This window comes from Micromys minutus (assembly GCF_963924665.1).
Source record: "Micromys minutus genome assembly, chromosome: 13".
Classification (NCBI taxonomy): Eukaryota; Metazoa; Chordata; class Mammalia; order Rodentia; family Muridae; genus Micromys; species Micromys minutus.
In genome coordinates, this window is record NC_137982.1 from 6087553 (window position 1) to 6105331 (window position 17779).

At 44.8% G+C, this 17779-nt stretch overlaps 1 protein-coding gene across 4 annotated transcripts in view; it reads left to right on the plus strand.

The window, feature by feature from the left end:
• SPTAN1 (spectrin alpha, non-erythrocytic 1) overlaps nt 1–17779 on the plus strand; it is a 63813-nt gene that overhangs the window by 36077 nt on the left and 9957 nt on the right. For 2 of the 4 annotated variants that reach the window (XM_080927746.1, XM_080927748.1), the window contains 19 exons: nt 1383–1487; nt 1762–1785; nt 2628–2663; nt 4725–4772; nt 5906–5997; nt 6218–6362; nt 6449–6630; nt 8174–8273; nt 8385–8582; nt 8671–8817; nt 10353–10456; nt 10580–10742; nt 11064–11078; nt 12406–12537; nt 12765–12902; nt 13810–13914; nt 15054–15262; nt 16649–16769; nt 17281–17402. In XM_080927746.1, the coding sequence (XP_080783872.1) occupies nt 1383–1487; nt 1762–1785; nt 2628–2663; nt 4725–4772; nt 5906–5997; nt 6218–6362; nt 6449–6630; nt 8174–8273; nt 8385–8582; nt 8671–8817; nt 10353–10456; nt 10580–10742; nt 11064–11078; nt 12406–12537; nt 12765–12902; nt 13810–13914; nt 15054–15262; nt 16649–16769; nt 17281–17402 (2186 nt within the window). The remainder of the gene's footprint in view (nt 1–1382; nt 1488–1761; nt 1786–2627; nt 2664–4724; nt 4773–5905; nt 5998–6217; nt 6363–6448; nt 6631–8173; nt 8274–8384; nt 8583–8670; nt 8818–10352; nt 10457–10579; nt 10743–11063; nt 11079–12405; nt 12538–12764; nt 12903–13809; nt 13915–15053; nt 15263–16648; nt 16770–17280; nt 17403–17779) is intronic. The other 2 variants (XM_080927747.1, XM_080927749.1) reach the window with 1 other exon arrangement.

Consider the following 17779-nt stretch of genomic DNA (forward strand, 5'->3'; position numbering starts at 1 on the left):
CAAAAGAGGTGGAGTTGTGTTGGATCTCAGAACAGTGAGATGGCTCATTGGGTTAAGACACTTGCCACCAGGCCAGAGATTATTCTGAAGTCACTCTTCAGGACTACATGCTAGAAGGAGAGAACCAAGTTGTCCTCTGGCCTCATCACTGTGGCACACTCAACCACATCAAACACAGAAATAATACAACAAAGCAAAACAAAGATGTCTAACTAGCTTTCTTGGGTCTCACCCAGATTACTGAGGTGAAGATAATGGGTTGTGCAGTTTCTGTGACTTAGAATTGTCCAGTGCTGGGGATGTGTAGCTTCTTTAAATGGACTTTATTAGCTTCTAATTTCAAGGAAAGGCAGTGTTTGTTTGTGTCTTCGTTTTTGGTAGTGGTGGTCTGTTACGACACAAGTTTGCCTCAAAAATGACTATGTAGCTGAGGATGAGCTTGAACTTCCTCCTGCCTTCCTTCCCTTCCCAAGTATTGTGGCTACAGGTGTAGATCATAATGCCTAGTCTCATGCAGTGATAGGGAACCAACTCAGGAGAGCTACATCTACATCCTTAGCCCTAGTTTGATGTTTGTTTGATACAGCGTCCCTTGTAGACCAGGCTGGTATTGAATTTGCCCTGTAGCCCACACCAGCCTTGACCTCCTGATTGTAGACATATACTACCAGGAACCTTCTAAATTACTCAATTGTTGTATCTTTAGTTTTTACAAAAGGACCTCGCCAAGTAGTCTAGGCTGGCTTGGAACTCACTGTAGGGAACAAGATTACATGTTATTTAGATTACATGTAGATTTCATATACATGCATATAGTGCAAGCACATACACACACAGTTGTTTTTTTTTTTTTTAAGATTTATTTATTTTATTTGAGTATACTATAGCTGTCTTCACCAGAAGAGGGCATCAGATCTCATTACAGATGCTTGTGAGCCACCATGTGGTTGCTGGGATTTGAACTCAGGACCTTTGGAAGAGCAGTCATTGCCCTTAACCGCTGAGCCATCTCTCCGGCCCCCCAGAGTTGGCATGTTTAAGCTAAGCAATAGTTAAGTAATGTGTGCAGTCCTCATACAATTGAATGTGACCAGCTGCAATAAGGAGGAGAGTATACAAGGATGACCCGTGAGAACATTACATTCAAAGAAGATGGTGGGTGTGGTGGTTAAATTAATCCCCTGTAATTCCCAGCACTCAGAAGGCAGAGACAGATAGATGTCTCTGAATTTGAGGCCAGCCTGGTCTACATAGTGAGTTCTAGGCCAGCCAAGGCTGTGTAGTGAGTCCCCTGTCTCAAAAGTTCATACCACTGATTCTGAACTGTCTCTGTTTCCCTCTCTCTTGACTGTGTGTTTGTCATTGTGGCTTTTACTTTAAAGGATCTGAAAGCCAATGAGTCTCGGCTGAAGGACATTAACAAAGTAGCTGAAGACCTGGAGTCTGAAGGTCTGATGGCAGAGGAAGTGCAGGCTGTGCAGCAGCAGGTAGGTGTCTGAGTCCTTCCTAGCCCCAGGGGTCACATTCCATAACACAGGTTTGAGGCCAGTGTGGTTCACACCTCATCCCATGCTCTTCTAAGCTGTGGAAGTTGAATGTCTGTAGTGCCCTTGGCTTCAAGTTCATAGTAAGTTCCTTAAATAGATAAATGTTTTGCACATAAGCATTTGATTTTGGAGTTCTGCTAGCCAGTGACTTAACTATATGAGGTTCTGAAGCGTGTTTTCTCTGTACTAACACTGCTCTCCTTCTCTCCTGTAGGAGGTGTATGGTATGATGCCCAGGGTAAGTCATGGGATCCATATAGAACTTGAATTTGGCAAGGATTTAGATCTTGGGAAGTATGTAAAATCCAGAGCTGCTTTTTTTCTTTTTTCTTTGGTCTATAATCTCCTTTTTGGGCTTTTACACATCTGTGTTGCCTGCTATTCTTCAGAACAAAAGTATGGGAGTTTTGGGTTGAGTTTTGTTATTTATACTTACTTTGCTCAGACTGGCTACAATTACACAGTCCTTCTGCCTCAGCTCAGATCACAGGAGCCTCCCACCTACCTGGTCACAACGTGCTTGATCTTTATCTTTCTAAAATGTTTTCCCTAATATCATTTTCTTGTTGCTTATATTTGTTCATTTTTTTCAAATAATTCTAGGAGCATGGCATAAAGGAAGGATGGCCATTGTTGGGATTCTTTTATTCATTCCATCTCTTCTACTGTATTAAAAACACTAGGAAGCTGTAGAGTTGGCTCAGCAGCTGTAAGCACTTGTTGCTCTTGCAGAGAATCTGAATTCAGTTCCTGCACCCACATAGTGACTCACAGCTATTCATAGATTCATTCACAAGAGATATGATGCCCTCTTCTAAACACCCTGGGCATCAGGCATATGCATGCAGATGGTGCCCATGCATACACGCAGATAAAACACTCATGCACACAGAACAAATCCTAAGGGGGAAAGAGGATTTGATGATTTCCTTTCAGCCAGCCTTGGATAGGTTGCTGGGCAGTTAGATGTGTTTCAGAGTGGTAAAGAGGAGCTGCTATGATTCCCCTGGGGTCACAGTTGGTGACTGGGAAGGTTCTGTGCTCCGTGACAAGCTCCTTAGCTCCTCTTTCTTTGACTAGGATGAAGCAGATTCCAAGACAGCCTCCCCATGGAAGGTAAGACCTCCTCTGCACATTACTAGTTCTGGGTGGTTCGCAGGAACTTTCACTGTCTTTTTTTTTTTTTTTTTTTCTTGCGTGCCTTTTTCTTGGTGTCTAGCTTGACGTGAACTTTTTCCATAGTGGCTGTGTTCTGTTGTCTGTGGAATTAGGAGTCTTTATCCACAAAAGCAGTGTACTAGGTAAGGGTAGGTAGGACATCTGATCCCAGAATACACTTCACTGGGGGAGTCATCCATCATCAGGTGTTACCCCACAGGATGGCAGTCCAATAAAATGATGTGAATGAGGCAGTGACTGAGGATGGGAATGACAGTACACAGTCCATTGCCCACGTGACCTGCTCAGTTGCTAGAGGAAGCCTGTGTTTAGAGTGTCCCTCCCCCAGAGCAAGTTACCACAGCAGATACCGCTCTCAGTGCAGAGATAACACTGCACCAGCTCCACCAGGGGATGATGTGGCACTTGCTTCCAGCTAAGAAAACAGCACCAGCTACACAGTTTAGTTCTGCAGCATCTCTGCTGGCTCACCCCCTCTGTGTGTGTTGGGGGGGGGGGAGGGAGAGTTACCCGTAGACAAGACATAGAAGATAGCTTGGAAGCCAAGCAGAAAAGGCCTTCTGTCACCAGCCTCTGTGCTCTCTCATAGTTCTATCATTAACTTGATTTTTAAAAAGAAAGGTTTGGGACTCTTTCTTTCAAGATTTATTTATTTATTTTAGTTATATGAGTATATTGTTGCTATCTTCAGACACACCTGAAGAAGACATGTGATCCCATTACAAATGGTGAGCCACCATGTGGTTGCTGAGAATTGAACTCAGAATCTATGAAAAAACAGTCAGTGCTCTTAACCACTGAGCCATCTCTCCAGCCCAATAGAACTCTTTTTTTATTTGACTTAGTTCTTCATGTCCCACTGTTACTTTTTCTTACAGCAAAATCTAATGAACAGACAACTATGTAACTGAATGCTCTGTTAAGCTCTTTTAGCAATATAAATTATTTTGAAAATAGATTTAAAAAAAAAAAAAACAGGGTCTTTTTATTTGGGCCTGGCTAGTCTAAAATTTGCTACATAAACTGGGCTGACCTGGAAATCACTGTAGAATAGGCTAGTCTTAAACTCACCTACCTTTCCCTCCCAAGTGCTAAAATTAAAGGAATGTACCTCAATGCCTAGCTGAAAATACATATATTAGAATGACACTTGTTCCTTGTGTCTGTGGGGGGGGACCACATGCATGGAATGCTTATGGAGGTCAGAGGAAAGAAAGCTCGTAGCACTTAGTTCTCCCTTTTGTATTAAGTAGATCCAGGGGTTGAAAGTTTGGCAACAGCTGCCTTTAATCAATGAACCATCTTACTGGCAGATTTAGGCCTCGTTCCAAGTTGTCTCCTAGTTCTAAGAAGTCGTGGAAACGATGGTCCTGCCTTCTGGATCCTGTATGTCATCTGGATGCTTCCCTCTCCTGCATCTAAGCTGAGCCCTGACTCCTCTCTTCAAACTTGAAAGGCTTTGAGCCAAGAGGAGACTTTTGTTGGTTTTGTTTGTAAGCTGTAGGACATTTTGAGGCTCTTTGGGTGTTTGCAAGTGTCTGCATTGTGGAGAACAAAGCTCAGTCATTGGCTTGTTTCCATTTTCCTTCAGCAGTGCTGTCTCTGCTCCTTCAGGACTGTTAGAAACCACATTAGCCATGGAAGGAGTCATTTCTACACCTCACTAGTAACTAAATAGTCACGGCAGCCAGTGTTTGTAGATTTGTTTTCCAGAAGATTCTTTGATGTGGACAAAAAACGTACATCATTCCTGATGCTGAGCTGCCCTTGCTTCAGCTGCTGTCCTCAGGGTTTCACTCAGGATATGCCTCACCCTACAGCCAATGCCACTTATGTACTCGGTGTCTTCTCACACCTTTCTAGTAGTCCATACTTGAGACATTGCCAGTGTCAGTGTAGGGTTCTGTGGATTGACTTTTGGACCCTCCCTAGTGTCACTAGCAGATGTGTCTCTGAGTGGTCACATCTTAAGGGGTGTCATATGTTCTTCTCTCACAGTCCGCTCGTCTGATGGTCCACACAGTGGCTACCTTCAACTCCATCAAGGTAAGAAGTGGTGACCAGCCCTGGTTACCCTTGCTTTTCTTTACTATCTTCCTTATTCTGACAACAGTAGAGGGCTTGTCCTTGTGCTGGAGCATGCTGTGACCAGGCCTATTTCCATAGATCTCAGAAACATCTCAGAAACTCAAGCATCCTCATCAAATGCCTAGAGTCATGAAATAGCTTGATAAAGTTTCTTGATCTAGACTTCAATCTGAGCATGTCTTACTTTTCTTTTTTTCTTGTATATTCTCTGTATTTACATTTCACGTTATCCCCTTTTTCCCCACTCACATCCCCCCTCCCCTTGCCTTCATGAAGGTGCTTTCTCTCCCAACCACCCACTCCCACCTTAGCACCTTGGCATTCCCCTACACTGGGAAAATGAGCCTTCACTGGACCTTTCCTCGCATTGATGCCAGATCTGTAATCCTCTGCTACATATGCAGCTGGAGCCATGGGTCTCTCCATTTGAACTCATTGTGTATGACCAAGGCAATTTATAAAAGAAAGTATTTAATTAGGCTTATGGTTTCAGGATAGAGTCCATGATGGCATTGCAGCAGGAACAGCTAAGAGTCTCTTACAAAGAGAAGGTAAAAAGAATACATTGAGAGTGGCTAGTCTTTGACACCTCAAAGCCTGATCCCAACCCTCAGTTACTTCTTCCCCAGCAGAGCCAGTTCCTTCCTGAACCTCCAAAGGGAACCAAGTATTCTAACATGAGCCTATGAGAGCCATTCAGATCAACACAGAGTGGTATTAAAAACCTTCACTGGGATTTCCAGTGGAATAGGAACCTTAAGGACTCAATGAAGCCGAAGACTTCATTGGTTGTAGTATTGAGAGGAGATTCTCAGATATCTCCATTTGGCAGTTACTTGTAGGCACCACATCCAGCACCAGTGTTAGTTTATCCAATGTTGCAAAAGTTTCTAAGTCAGACATTTGGGGGATTTTGAGGCTATTAGGTATGACTTTGTTAGCTCTCCAAAGATCACTGTTGTGGTACACTGCTGTTATATTTGCAGGGAAGCTTGGAGATGAAAAATTACAGGAACCTATTTTCCTAAGGTTTGGTTATGAGTGTTACCAGACCAGGTAAGAAGAGAACTGATGTTGCCATTCCCCTGTAGGAGCTGAACGAGCGTTGGCGGTCCCTGCAACAGCTGGCTGAGGAACGTAGCCAGCTCTTGGGCAGTGCACATGAAGTACAGAGGTTCCACAGGTGAGGGTACCCAGCATTAGCTTGGCTGAGCAGGATCTCAGCATAAGTATCTATGTCTTACTGAGGTTTGGGCTCTTTACACCAAAGCCATGTAAGAAACAGTGGATGCTGTTAATATTGCTGGGAGTGAATGTCTGTCTGCAACTACACCAGACACACACGGCCAGCCGTGGGACAGAGGCAGTGGCGCTTGGCACTTAACCGTGTGTCTTAACTACAGAGATGCTGATGAAACCAAAGAATGGATTGAGGAGAAGAATCAGGCTCTGAACACAGACAACTACGGCCATGACTTAGCTAGTGTGCAGGCCCTGCAGCGCAAACATGAAGGATTCGAGAGGGACCTTGCTGCTCTTGGTGACAAGGTGAGAGATGCTTGAAGAAAGCTGAGACATGAACTCTGCCAGGCAAAACTATTTCCCTGAATATCCATACCATTCTTTGCTCGCAGGTGAATTCCCTTGGGGAAACAGCCCAAAGGCTGATCCAGTCCCACCCTGAATCTGCAGAGGACTTAAAGGAAAAGTGCACAGAGTTAAACCAGGCCTGGACCAGCCTAGGGAAGCGTGCAGACCAGCGCAAGGCGAAATTGGGTGACTCCCATGACCTGCAGCGCTTTCTTAGTGATTTCCGGTAAAAAAACAAATGTCTTAGTTACGTTTCTATTTCTGTGATAAAAGGCCATGACCAAGTCAACTTATGTAAGAAACTGTTTATTTGGTGCTCACAGTTCATAGAGCTAAGGGTTCATAATCATCATGGCCAGGAACACAACAGCAGGCATGGCACTGGAACAGGAACTGAGAGCTCACAGCTTTCTCCCTCCCTCCTCCACCTCTCTACCTTCTCTTTTTTTCCTCTCTTTCTGTCTCTCTGGTATTTTGAGAAATAGTTTCTCTGTGTAGCTCTGGCTGTCCTGGAGCTCACTTTGTAGACCAAGTTGGTTTTGAACTCAAGAGATCCACCTTTCTCTGCTATGAGTAAAGACTCTTACCACCACTCCCCACTTCATTGAGTGGATGATGGCCAGCATGCCTTGCATTTGTGTGGGCAGACATTCCCTCTCTTGGCTGGAGGCAGCAAGTGATACCCTTCATTTTCATGCTTCTGGAAAAGTAGGAAGTACATTTAATCATTGGGGAATCAACTGTTAATTCTTTGGGTTTTATTTTTGGATTTTTGTGGTTTTGATTTTTTTTCCACCAAAAACTTTATTACCTTTATTTATTGCATTATGTCTGTGTATGCATGCCTGTGTGCCACAACTCCCCTGTGAATTCTAAAAGAAGTCAGTTCTCTCTACTGTAAGTGTTCAGATCAGATGCAGGCCTGTACTCACCGAGCTGTCTTCTTGCCCCCACTCTGAGACCCCCTCCTTTTTTATTTTATTACTTATGTATTTATGTATTTATTGGGACTTTGGGGGCAGGGTTTCTCTGTGTAGTCCTAGCTGTCTTGGAACTTGCTATGTAGACAGGTGAGCCTAGAGCTCAGAAACAGCCTGCCTCTTCCTTGGAGTTCTGGGCTAAAAGGTGTGCAGCTCCACAGCCCACTCCCATCCTTCATAGCAGACACTAGAGCTGCATCATGCCCACCTCTTTCCAAGCCCTCCCCTGGCCTCCCTCTTACTCTTTCAAATTCATGGCCTCTTTCTTTACTTGTTGGTGTGTGTGTGTACATACTCAGTCATACAGTGTCACTTTTGTATGTCTTTAGGGATGACCTTTTGGTATTGGATAACCAATTATCATGCTTTTCCCCTGGAAAACTCTCCATCTCGGTTACTTACCCTTTCCACATTAGCATGTACATTGGCTTTGTTCTTGGTCAAGATATTTAAGCAGACACTTTGCTGAGACATTTTTAGGAAACAAAATCTCACATCAAACACCCTATTCCCCTGGCTCTTAACAGTCTTTTGCCCCCTTGTCTGTAGTGATCCTGAGCCTTATGTGCCGGAATTGGTGTTGTAGATAGACATAGTGTTTGGGACTGGGCTTCATGACTTGACGAGTGAAGGATCTCCCCTTTTTTTGGTAACACAAATAAGAGGCTATAAAACCTAGTGCTGTTCAATTTATGGCTCGGTCAACCTAAAATAACCCTGTAATGCAGAAGCAGAGGTCTGCTTGTTGCCAGACCATGTAATAAGTGATCCTGCAAATCTTGTGTCTAGGGACCTCATGTCTTGGATCAATGGAATACGAGGGTTGGTGTCTTCAGATGAACTAGCCAAGGATGTCACTGGAGCTGAGGCTTTGCTGGAGCGACACCAGGTAGGTCCTGCTGGCCTAGTGGCCTTACCCGTCCCTGTCTTGGGAACCAGAGCTTGACACTAGTGTGGGCATCTTTAACAAGTTACTTAATCCCTTCTCTCCTCTTGGCAGGAACACCGGACAGAAATTGATGCCAGGGCTGGCACTTTCCAGGCATTTGAGCAGTTTGGGCAGCAGCTGTTGGCTCATGGGCACTATGCCAGCCCAGAGATCAAGGAGAAACTTGATATTCTTGACCAGGAGCGCACAGACCTGGAGAAGGCCTGGGTCCAGCGCAGGATGATGCTGGACCACTGCCTGGAGTTGCAGGTGTGCACATTAGCTCTCATCAGGTTTATCTCATGTATTTAGTACAAGTGGCCAAGTCTTCCTTCACACCTATCTGTCCACTCTGTAGCTGTTCCATCGGGACTGTGAGCAAGCAGAAAACTGGATGGCTGCCCGGGAGGCCTTCCTAAACACAGAAGACAAAGGAGACTCGCTGGACAGTGTGGAGGCTCTGATCAAAAAACATGAAGACTTTGACAAAGCTATCAATGTCCAGGTGGGTTCTGGATCTTGAGGTCCTTGTCTAGATTGTTCGAGTCACATCGTATTTGATGACAGTTTTATCTTAGTGACTAGATTATAAAAATAGTTACAAATTTGGCTGTAATAGTTAAAGACTATTGATGGCCTTCTTAATACTGCTTGCTATTCAGGGCCAGCCTGGGCTACATAGAATGTTCCATGTTATCCAGGATTACATGTGAAAATCTTTCTTTAAAAAAAAAACAAACCAACAAAATGCTGTTCACCTGCCAGATATCGCTCTGCGGTAGAGTACTGCCTACATGCTTGAGGGCCCTGGGCTCAACCCCCACCTTTGCAAAAAAGCTTACACCAACTAAGAGTTCCATACCAACTACAAAAAAAACATTATATTGGACTGAATACATGGCTTACTGGTTCAGAGCACACATTTATTGCTCTTGGAGAGGAACTGATTTCAACTCCCGTACCCTCATCAGGTGGTTGACAAGTGCATGTAACTCCAGCTCCCATGTAACTGATGGCCCTCTCTAATGCAGGCTTCCACACTCAACGTTCACATGCACATGAACACATACAGGCATGAACACATACGCATAATGAGAAATAAAATGTTTTAAGAAAAAGTATAGTCGGGCGGGAAAGATGGCTCAGTGTTAAGAGCACTAACTGCTCTTAACAGGTCCTGAGTTCAAATCCCAGCAACCACATGGTGGCTCACAATCATCTGTAATGGGATCTGATGCCCTCTTCTGGTGTGTCTGAAGACAGCTTACAGTGTACTTATGTGTGGGGGGGTGGTAGATAGATAGATGGATGGATGGAGTTTAAGGCCAGGCTGGGCTAAATAACAAAACTGTCTCCAAAGAAACAAAAAGGAAAGGTTCACACCCCAGGTCTAGGGTACCGTTTCTAAGTATATATAGCCTGTTTGTGCAGTTCTCTCAGAAACCAGAAGGTGTGATCCTGTAGAAGGAGAGTAAAATTATAAGTAGCCACATGGTTGCTGGGAACAAAGCTCAGGTCCTCTACAAGAGCAACAAGTGCTTTTAATGACTTAGACATCTGTCCAGCCCCCAGATTTGTTCTGTTTTGTATTTTGAGATGGGGTCTTTCTGGGTAGTCCTGAACAGGTTTGAACTCACATACACAGGAGATCTACCTGCTCCTGCTAGAATTAAAGGCGTGTGCCACCATGCTCAGCCTCCTTCCACCCAAAAATATATTTTTAAGGGCAAAAATGTATGTTGTGCTAAATAATTCACTAAAACAAGGAACAAAATAGATAGCTGTGACTTGAAAACCATTTTGTTGAACACAGATCAGTGATCATTTTATGATCCTAATTTGTTAGACATCTTTTGGTGTCCCCACACTTGCACACCTCGGTATGACCTGAAGTCCTCTTGAATTAAACCCTACTCTAGTAATGATGATAATCAAGCTGACTTCTAAAGTGTCGGTGTGTTCCGATCCGCCTACCAAAGTGTAACTATCTCCTCTAAAACTATCAGGCCCACCCTCACCTCTTTACCTGTTTACCCTTAGGAGGAAAAGATAGCTGCCCTGCAGGCCTTCGCCGACCAGCTCATCGCTGTGGACCACTACGCCAAGGGAGACATTGCAAACCGACGCAATGAGGTCCTTGACAGGTAGGTGTCTGTGATGGTGACAGTCCCCAGCTCTGAGACCACAAATGGCCACAGGTGAGAAGGCACACCTACTCTAGCTTCTTCTCTTTCTGGAAAGAACACTCATTTCATCTTCACTCACAGGTGGCGCCGCCTAAAAGCCCAGATGATTGAGAAAAGGTCAAAACTCGGAGAATCTCAAACGCTTCAGCAGTTCAGCCGGGATGTGGATGAGATTGAAGCCTGGATCAGTGAGAAGTTACAGACAGCCAGCGATGAGTCATACAAGGACCCCACCAACATCCAGGTAAGGGGCTCCTGGGATGTGTGCTCTGAAGTGTCCTTGTCACTGACTCCTGGGGTGCCTGTTCTGAAACTGTTCTGAAGTACCTTTGTTACTTACTTTGTTAAGTAGAGCTTTAAATGAGACTCTTGAAGGGGTAAGCCTATGAGACCATATGCTCCAGTGGGTCAGTAGAGCAGTTTGAACACTGCTCCCTGGCTAGACTCTGTGTCTAATGGGCCCGCTCCTGTGCTGTTCCTGGGGAGCATGATGGCAGTGAGGCTTTAATAGCAGAGACATGTCCACATCAGTGTACTGAACTCTTCTTTCCGTCTGTTTTTGTAGCTTTCCAAGCTGCTGGTAAGTTCTTTATACTTTTAAGAGTTGTAGATATTTGAGCTCTGGGATTTGTGTTCTACTCTGTAGAGAACTGTTACTGTGGTGACATCTGGTCCGCTGGTGTCTGTTCATCCATCATCAGTCTAATCCCCAGTCCCTCCATCCAGTGTCCCTGTGAGATGTGGCTTTCTCTGTTGTAATTAGCGTCCAGTTCCTACCTCCTCCTTCCTGTTTCATCCAGGCAGGTTTTGCACTACCGTGTTTGATTTGGGGGGCAGTAGTTGACAACTTCCTTTCAAGGGGTGCTTTTGAAAATGGAATATTTTCCTGGACTCAAGGTGTCAAGTGACCTGGGCAGGGCAGCTAGCTTGGTGTAAATCCAATACATACTCAGGCTAGTGTCCAGAGACTCTGGCCTGGAGAACCAGAATAGCAAAATGTGCTTCCAAATCTAAGCAGACCTGGTTTAGGAGGTCATAAAAAGATACATCTGTTGCCACATGGCTTAAAAGTCCCAGAACTGGGAAGAGGAAATGAAGCTGTGGGTGAGAACTCTGAGTCCTAGTGTTGGAGCGGCAGCCAGGATCCCATCCCCATAACAGTCACTGCCTCTCAAGTGAAACATTGAGTGCAGAATTCTAGGCCAACTAAACTGTTTCGTTTTGTTTTCTCTTAGTGTTCTTTCTCCAGTAACATTATCCCCGAGACTGTCTAACTTGCCCTGTTTTCCCAGAATTATGCTATAGCTTCTCTCTCCTCACAGTCATCTCTCTCAAGTGTTTTCAGCACCTTGTTTCTTAACAGATTCTTAGAGAAAGCCCCCAGCTTTCTCTACCTGGCAAAAATAAAGTTCAGCCTGCCTTAGACTGGGTTTTAGCAGCCTCATGTTTGGATTATTGACAGCTGCCAAATCCTCATCAACAGAGGAGCTGCTGCAGCCTTCAGATGTACCCTTACTATAGGCAGTAGGACAACTCATACATGCTGCCAGCCAGGGGTTGGTACACAGTTGGATGCAGAGCTGAAATTGACCACCCTGTCTCATACAAAGTGTAAAGTTGTACAAAATGTTGAAGCTTTGCTTTGCTCCCAGCCTGCTAATGAGCTGTTAAAACTGGCTTTTGCCACACTGTCCCTGACTAGTGCATTTCCCTTTCTGGCCTAAACCTACTTCTGCTGGGCTCCCACATACCTCATACCACAAAACCACACAAGCTGTGGTGGCTTTCTGTCCACACCTGTGCTTGCCTCGTTCCTTACCTTCCCTGTACTCCCTCCTGAGCTTCTCTTTTGCCTTAAGGACAAGCCTGGTAAGGACTGCCTCTGAGCTGTGGTTTGGTATTTTCAGAGCAAGCACCAGAAGCACCAAGCCTTTGAGGCAGAACTACACGCCAATGCTGACCGGATCCGTGGAGTTATTGACATGGGCAACTCCCTCATTGAGCGTGGGGCCTGTGCTGGCAGTGAGGATGCTGTCAAGGTATTGTTCAGGGGCCCATACTGACTCCAGAAAAAAAGATAGCATGCTTCCGTCCACTGTACTACACCTGATACTGCCCAAGGCCTACAGTCTCTGGAACTCAAGAACACAGTTCCTCTGATTGTTTCCGAGACCTCTTTGATTGTCTCTGATTTGGGTCTTAGGAATGGGTCCTTCGGAGATTCTCCTATCCCAAGTGACTCCTCCCACCCCCATCTCTTCTTAAGGCCCGCCTGGCTGCCCTTGCAGACCAGTGGCAGTTCCTGGTGCAGAAATCAGCTGAGAAGAGCCAGAAGCTAAAAGAGGCCAATAAGCAGCAGAATTTCAACACTGGAATCAAAGACTTTGACTTCTGGCTCTCTGAGGTAATGTGAGGTGGTTTTTGCTCCCTATGATCAGGGAGGGACTTTCTAGGCATTTGGTAATGAGTGGTTCAGTAAGCCAGCCCAAGTTATAAAGGGGGAACTGCTTCAGAGTCTTAAACAGCAGTCCTCATCATAAGGCAAGTTTAGATTTCTGCTAGCAATTGCTACAACAGTAAGTAGAGAGGTTTAGAACAGAAACTGATTTCAAAAGATGCTGGATAACAGACCTCTCCCCAAGGGAGTATTTAGAGGAAGAGATTGGACAGGGGAGGTAGGCAGTTCCAGGAGACTGCACCCATAGAACAAAAAGAACGGAGAGGAAGGGAGCCAGAGTAAAGGCTTGTGTAAGAAACTGACAGCAGAGGCTCTAAAGAGGGATTTTGGAGGCCACCACTATGAGCAATTTAGAATCTCCAGTCTGTGTATCACCTGAATTGTTACAGATTTGTATTTTGTATGCTTGAGTTCACAATGTCATTTTTCATTAGCATGTATGAAGGCGTACTATCCGCGTCAATAAAATTCTCCCCAAACATTTGAGTGTGAGAGAGTCCAAAGAGTCTTACCATGATTTCAGCATTGCCATCTGGCTGCCACTAGGGGTTCCTAGAGTGCAGGCTGCAGTGGATCTTAGTACACCGCTGTCTGTGCTCCTTGTACTAGGAGCTTCATTGCTGTAGGTTGCTGTGCTCTTTGCCCTGCTGTTCAAGAGAAGGCTTGGGGCCTAGCTTAGTGTGCAGAACAGAGAGTCACTCCTCGGGGTACACCTTTAACCCCAGAAGAAGAACCAAACAAAGTCATGACTGAAGAGGTTTGGACAGGTCTGGAGCAGTAGCTGGCCACCCTGGGTTTTCCAGAGCACTGTGTGCATCCTGTGACAACAGTTCCCTTTGTGTTGTGACTCCAGGTGGAGGCTCTCCTGGCATCTGAAGATTATGGCAAAGACCTGGCTTCTGTGAACAACTTACTGAAAAAGCATCAGCTGCTAGAGGCAGACATATCCGCCCACGAGGTCAGTGGGGTGACGGATGGAGGGACGTAACTAACCACTGTGAGAATCTAAGTGATGGAGTTGGGAGGTGCCTAGAGATGTAGCTTAGTGGTACGGTAGTGTGCTGAAGTTAAAAGTTACACAGTCACATCCAGCTCTTTATTTTTGAAGTAGGCTCTCAATGTACAGGTTTATCTATCCTCAGACTTGCTGTGATTTTTCTGCCTCTGTCTTCCAAATGCTGAGGTTACAGCTTTACATTACACCTGGGGCCTCACACCAAAACCTCTGGAATACCAGATAAAGTTTTTCCAAATTTAAATTTTCTTCCAAAGTTTGCATTTTATCTAACAATTGACTTCAGTTCCTGTCAGGTGACAAACTCTTCATTGTTTTTGAGTGGCAGGGTGGGCACAGTTGAAACTGAGTCTCCATTGAAGCACAGCCTGTCTTGGAACCACATAGCACACGCTTCATGGACAGCCTGGCCTCCCGGGTGCAAGAATTACAGGCTGAGCCCACATCGAGCTTGCTTTGTCTCTCTTGAATATTCGGGGCTGAACAGCCATAATTTTCTATGAGTTCTCTTTTTTTTTTTTTTTTTTTTTTTTTAAGTTAAATCTGGATTTTTTCAAATTGTTGCGGGGTTGGGGGTGGATTATGTTCCATCAGAGGGTAACTTGGAGGAGTCAGTTTCCTTCTACCACAGTTGAACTAACTTTGTTGTTGCACACACCTTTAGTCCTCACTCTCGGGAGACAGGAAAGTGGATCTCACAAACCAAAGTAACCAATAACGTCGCTGCTCAGTTTACCATGAGACTAAGGAAGTGTGCTTGCCCTACACAAGACTCAGTTCAGTCTCTAGCATCAAAATATGAAAGAAATAAGACCACTGCTAAGTAAAACTGATGACAGTAAAAAGTGGGTTTTTTACTGTAGCCCCTGCAGTGCATTCCACGTCACATACCTTCCCTTCATCCTTCTCAGGTCCCGTGATGACAGGGCACTAAGTCGTAGTGTCATTATGAGTAGTTTGATCTTACAGAGCTGGAACGGGCACATCACACACGCTGATTTATGAGGCTTCATGGCCCAGTAAGGAATTCATGGATGCTGTTTTCAAGGACTGGTTTCTGAGCCCTCTCTGTGCCACCCCAGGATCGTCTGAAGGACCTGAACAGCCAGGCTGACAGCCTGATGACCAGCAGTGCCTTCGACACCTCCCAAGTGAAAGAGAAGCGGGACACCATCAATGGACGCTTCCAGAAGATCAAGAGCATGGCAACCTCCCGGAGAGCAAAACTGAGCGAGTCCCATCGCCTGCATCAGTTCTTCCGAGACATGGATGATGAGGAGTCCTGGATCAAGTATGTGCCCTGCCCTCACGTTTTTATTCTCACCAGGCAGGGTGGGGACCAACGGGGAAGTGTGGGGTTTGTTTGTTTGGTTTGGTTTTGAGACTGGATCTCTATGTAGCCCTGGGGCTCATTATGTAAACCAGCCTCTTCCTCCCAAATGCTTGCACTTAAAGGCATATACCACCACTACCAGCTTTCTTTCTTTCTTTCTTTCTTTCTTTCTTTCTTTCTTTCTTTCTTTCTTCCTTTCTTCCTTTCTTCCTTTCTTCCTTTCTTCCTTTCTTTCTTTCTTTCTTTCTTTCTTTCTTTCTTTCTTTCTTCCTTTCTTTCTTTCTATCCCCATACCCTTAAATTTTTGCCTTTTTCTACAGAATAAGTTTCAGGACATCCAAAGCTATACAGAAACCTTATGTTCAAAAACTAAAACAAAAATTTAGACTTTTTTTCTTTGCAAATAATAGAACATGTAGACAGCCTTTTTCTTTTTATTGGCTTGTGTTTTAACGTTTGTTGAGGTAGTCTCATGTAGCCCAGGCTAGCCTCAGTTTCACTGTTTATCTCGATGTTGTGCTTCTACCTCCTGCGTCTGGAACTATGGGTATCAACTGCCATGGCTGACCTAAGCTAGCCACTTCAAATGAAAGTCTCCTCCATTACAACCTTCCTAAAAACTAAATGAGTGAGGGCTAGAAAGATAGCTCTGAGTTGGATTCTCAGCACGCACAGGGAGGCTCACAGCCATCCATAACTTTCGTTCCAGAGGATTCAACACCCTCTTCTGACATCTGTGGGCACCAAGCATGCATGTGCATTCATGAAGGCAAAACATTGATACATATAAGATAGATAAATCGAAAAAATGTTTTCTAACTTAAATGTATTGTACAAGTAAGCATCTTTTTTGTTTGATTGCTTAGTTTTGTTTGGTTTGGTTTGGTTTGGTTTTTGAGACAAAGTTTCTCTGTAACCTGGCTGTCCTGGAACTCACTCTGTAGACCAGGCTGGCCTCGAACTCAGATCTGCCAGTCTCTGCCTCTTGTGAGCAGAGATTAAAGATGTGGGCCACCACACCTGGGTTAAGGAAACACCTTTCTTTATTTTTCTATATGTGACCCACAAGTAAGTGGAGTTAATAACTCCACGGGTGCTCCTCTCCTCGGGGCTGGGCCCTGTCTTCTGTAGACCCATTTCACACAGATAGGCAAATGTGCGTGGCCAGAGGCTGTTTGTTCTAGATCCATGGCTTTGGAAAACAGGCTTCTGTTTCCAGGAAATGGGTAGGAATTTTTATGAAGGAAATGGTGGAGGTTGGAAGATGCCCAGAATTAGTTGCTAAACTAACACACCACATGACATGAGCTGGTGTAAGCTGACCACACTGCCATTGCTCTTCAGGGAGAAGAAGTTGCTAGTGAGCTCTGAGGACTATGGCAGAGACCTCACTGGTGTTCAGAATCTGAGGAAGAAACACAAGCGACTAGAAGCCGAACTGGCTGCACATGAACCGGCTATTCAGGTGCGTGGTTACCTTTTGCTGAGAGAAGAGGCCAAACAGTTTTTTTAACTGTTTTTTTTTGTTGTTGTTGTTGTTGTTGTTGTTGTTTTTTTTTTTTTTTTTTTTTAGAAACAAAACACAAAACAGTAAAAAAAAAAAAAAAGTCATGATTGAAAAGGTCTGGACAGGTCTAGAGCAGTAACTGGCCACCCTGAGTTTTCCAACCTTGGCAAAGTCCTCTGATCATATGTCTTATGGCCTTGTAATCATGATACCTCAGCCCCAGCCATAAAGAAGCAATTTTGTTGTTTTCTTGAGATGGGGTTTCCTCATGTAACATTAATTGGTGTGAAACTCTTTATGTAGACCAGGGTGACCTCAAACTCAGGGATTGCCTGTTTCTGCCTACCTACCAAATGCAGGCATTAAAGCTGTGCCACCTCTCATAACATGAACAGAGAATTAGGAATGTGGTGTTGACTTCCGGCACTTGGCAGTCCTGCTGGGGTTGACGCCTTTTCTCACTTGCCAGGGCGTTCTGGACACTGGGAAGAAGTTGTCTGATGCCAACACCATTGGGCAGGAGGAGATCCAGCAGCGTCTTGCACAGTTTGTGGAGCACTGGAAGGAACTTAAGCAGCTAGCAGCTGCACGGTGAGAACTCGGGGCAGCGAGCTCTTAAGACAGACAGGGGCCTTTGTGTCAAGCATTAGCTTGCACCAGAGCCACTTCCTGCAGTCAATTCTGACATTGTCCTGTCTTAGGAGTCTGAACCCAGCAGTTAATTCCATATCTCCCTCTCTGAAAGCACTGTCTGCCTTTTGTATCTGAGAAGGCTAAGCCATGTTTACACATAGACATATTTGTGGATATTTTAAAATATTTTATTCAAAGGAGACCTATTTTTGTTCAGTTTTGGTTTTTTGTGTGTTTGTTTGTTTGTTTTGGTGCTAGGGATTAAACCTGAGATCTCAAACACACCAGTCAAAGGCCAGTACTACCAAGCTCTAACTCCAGCCCCACTTCATGGA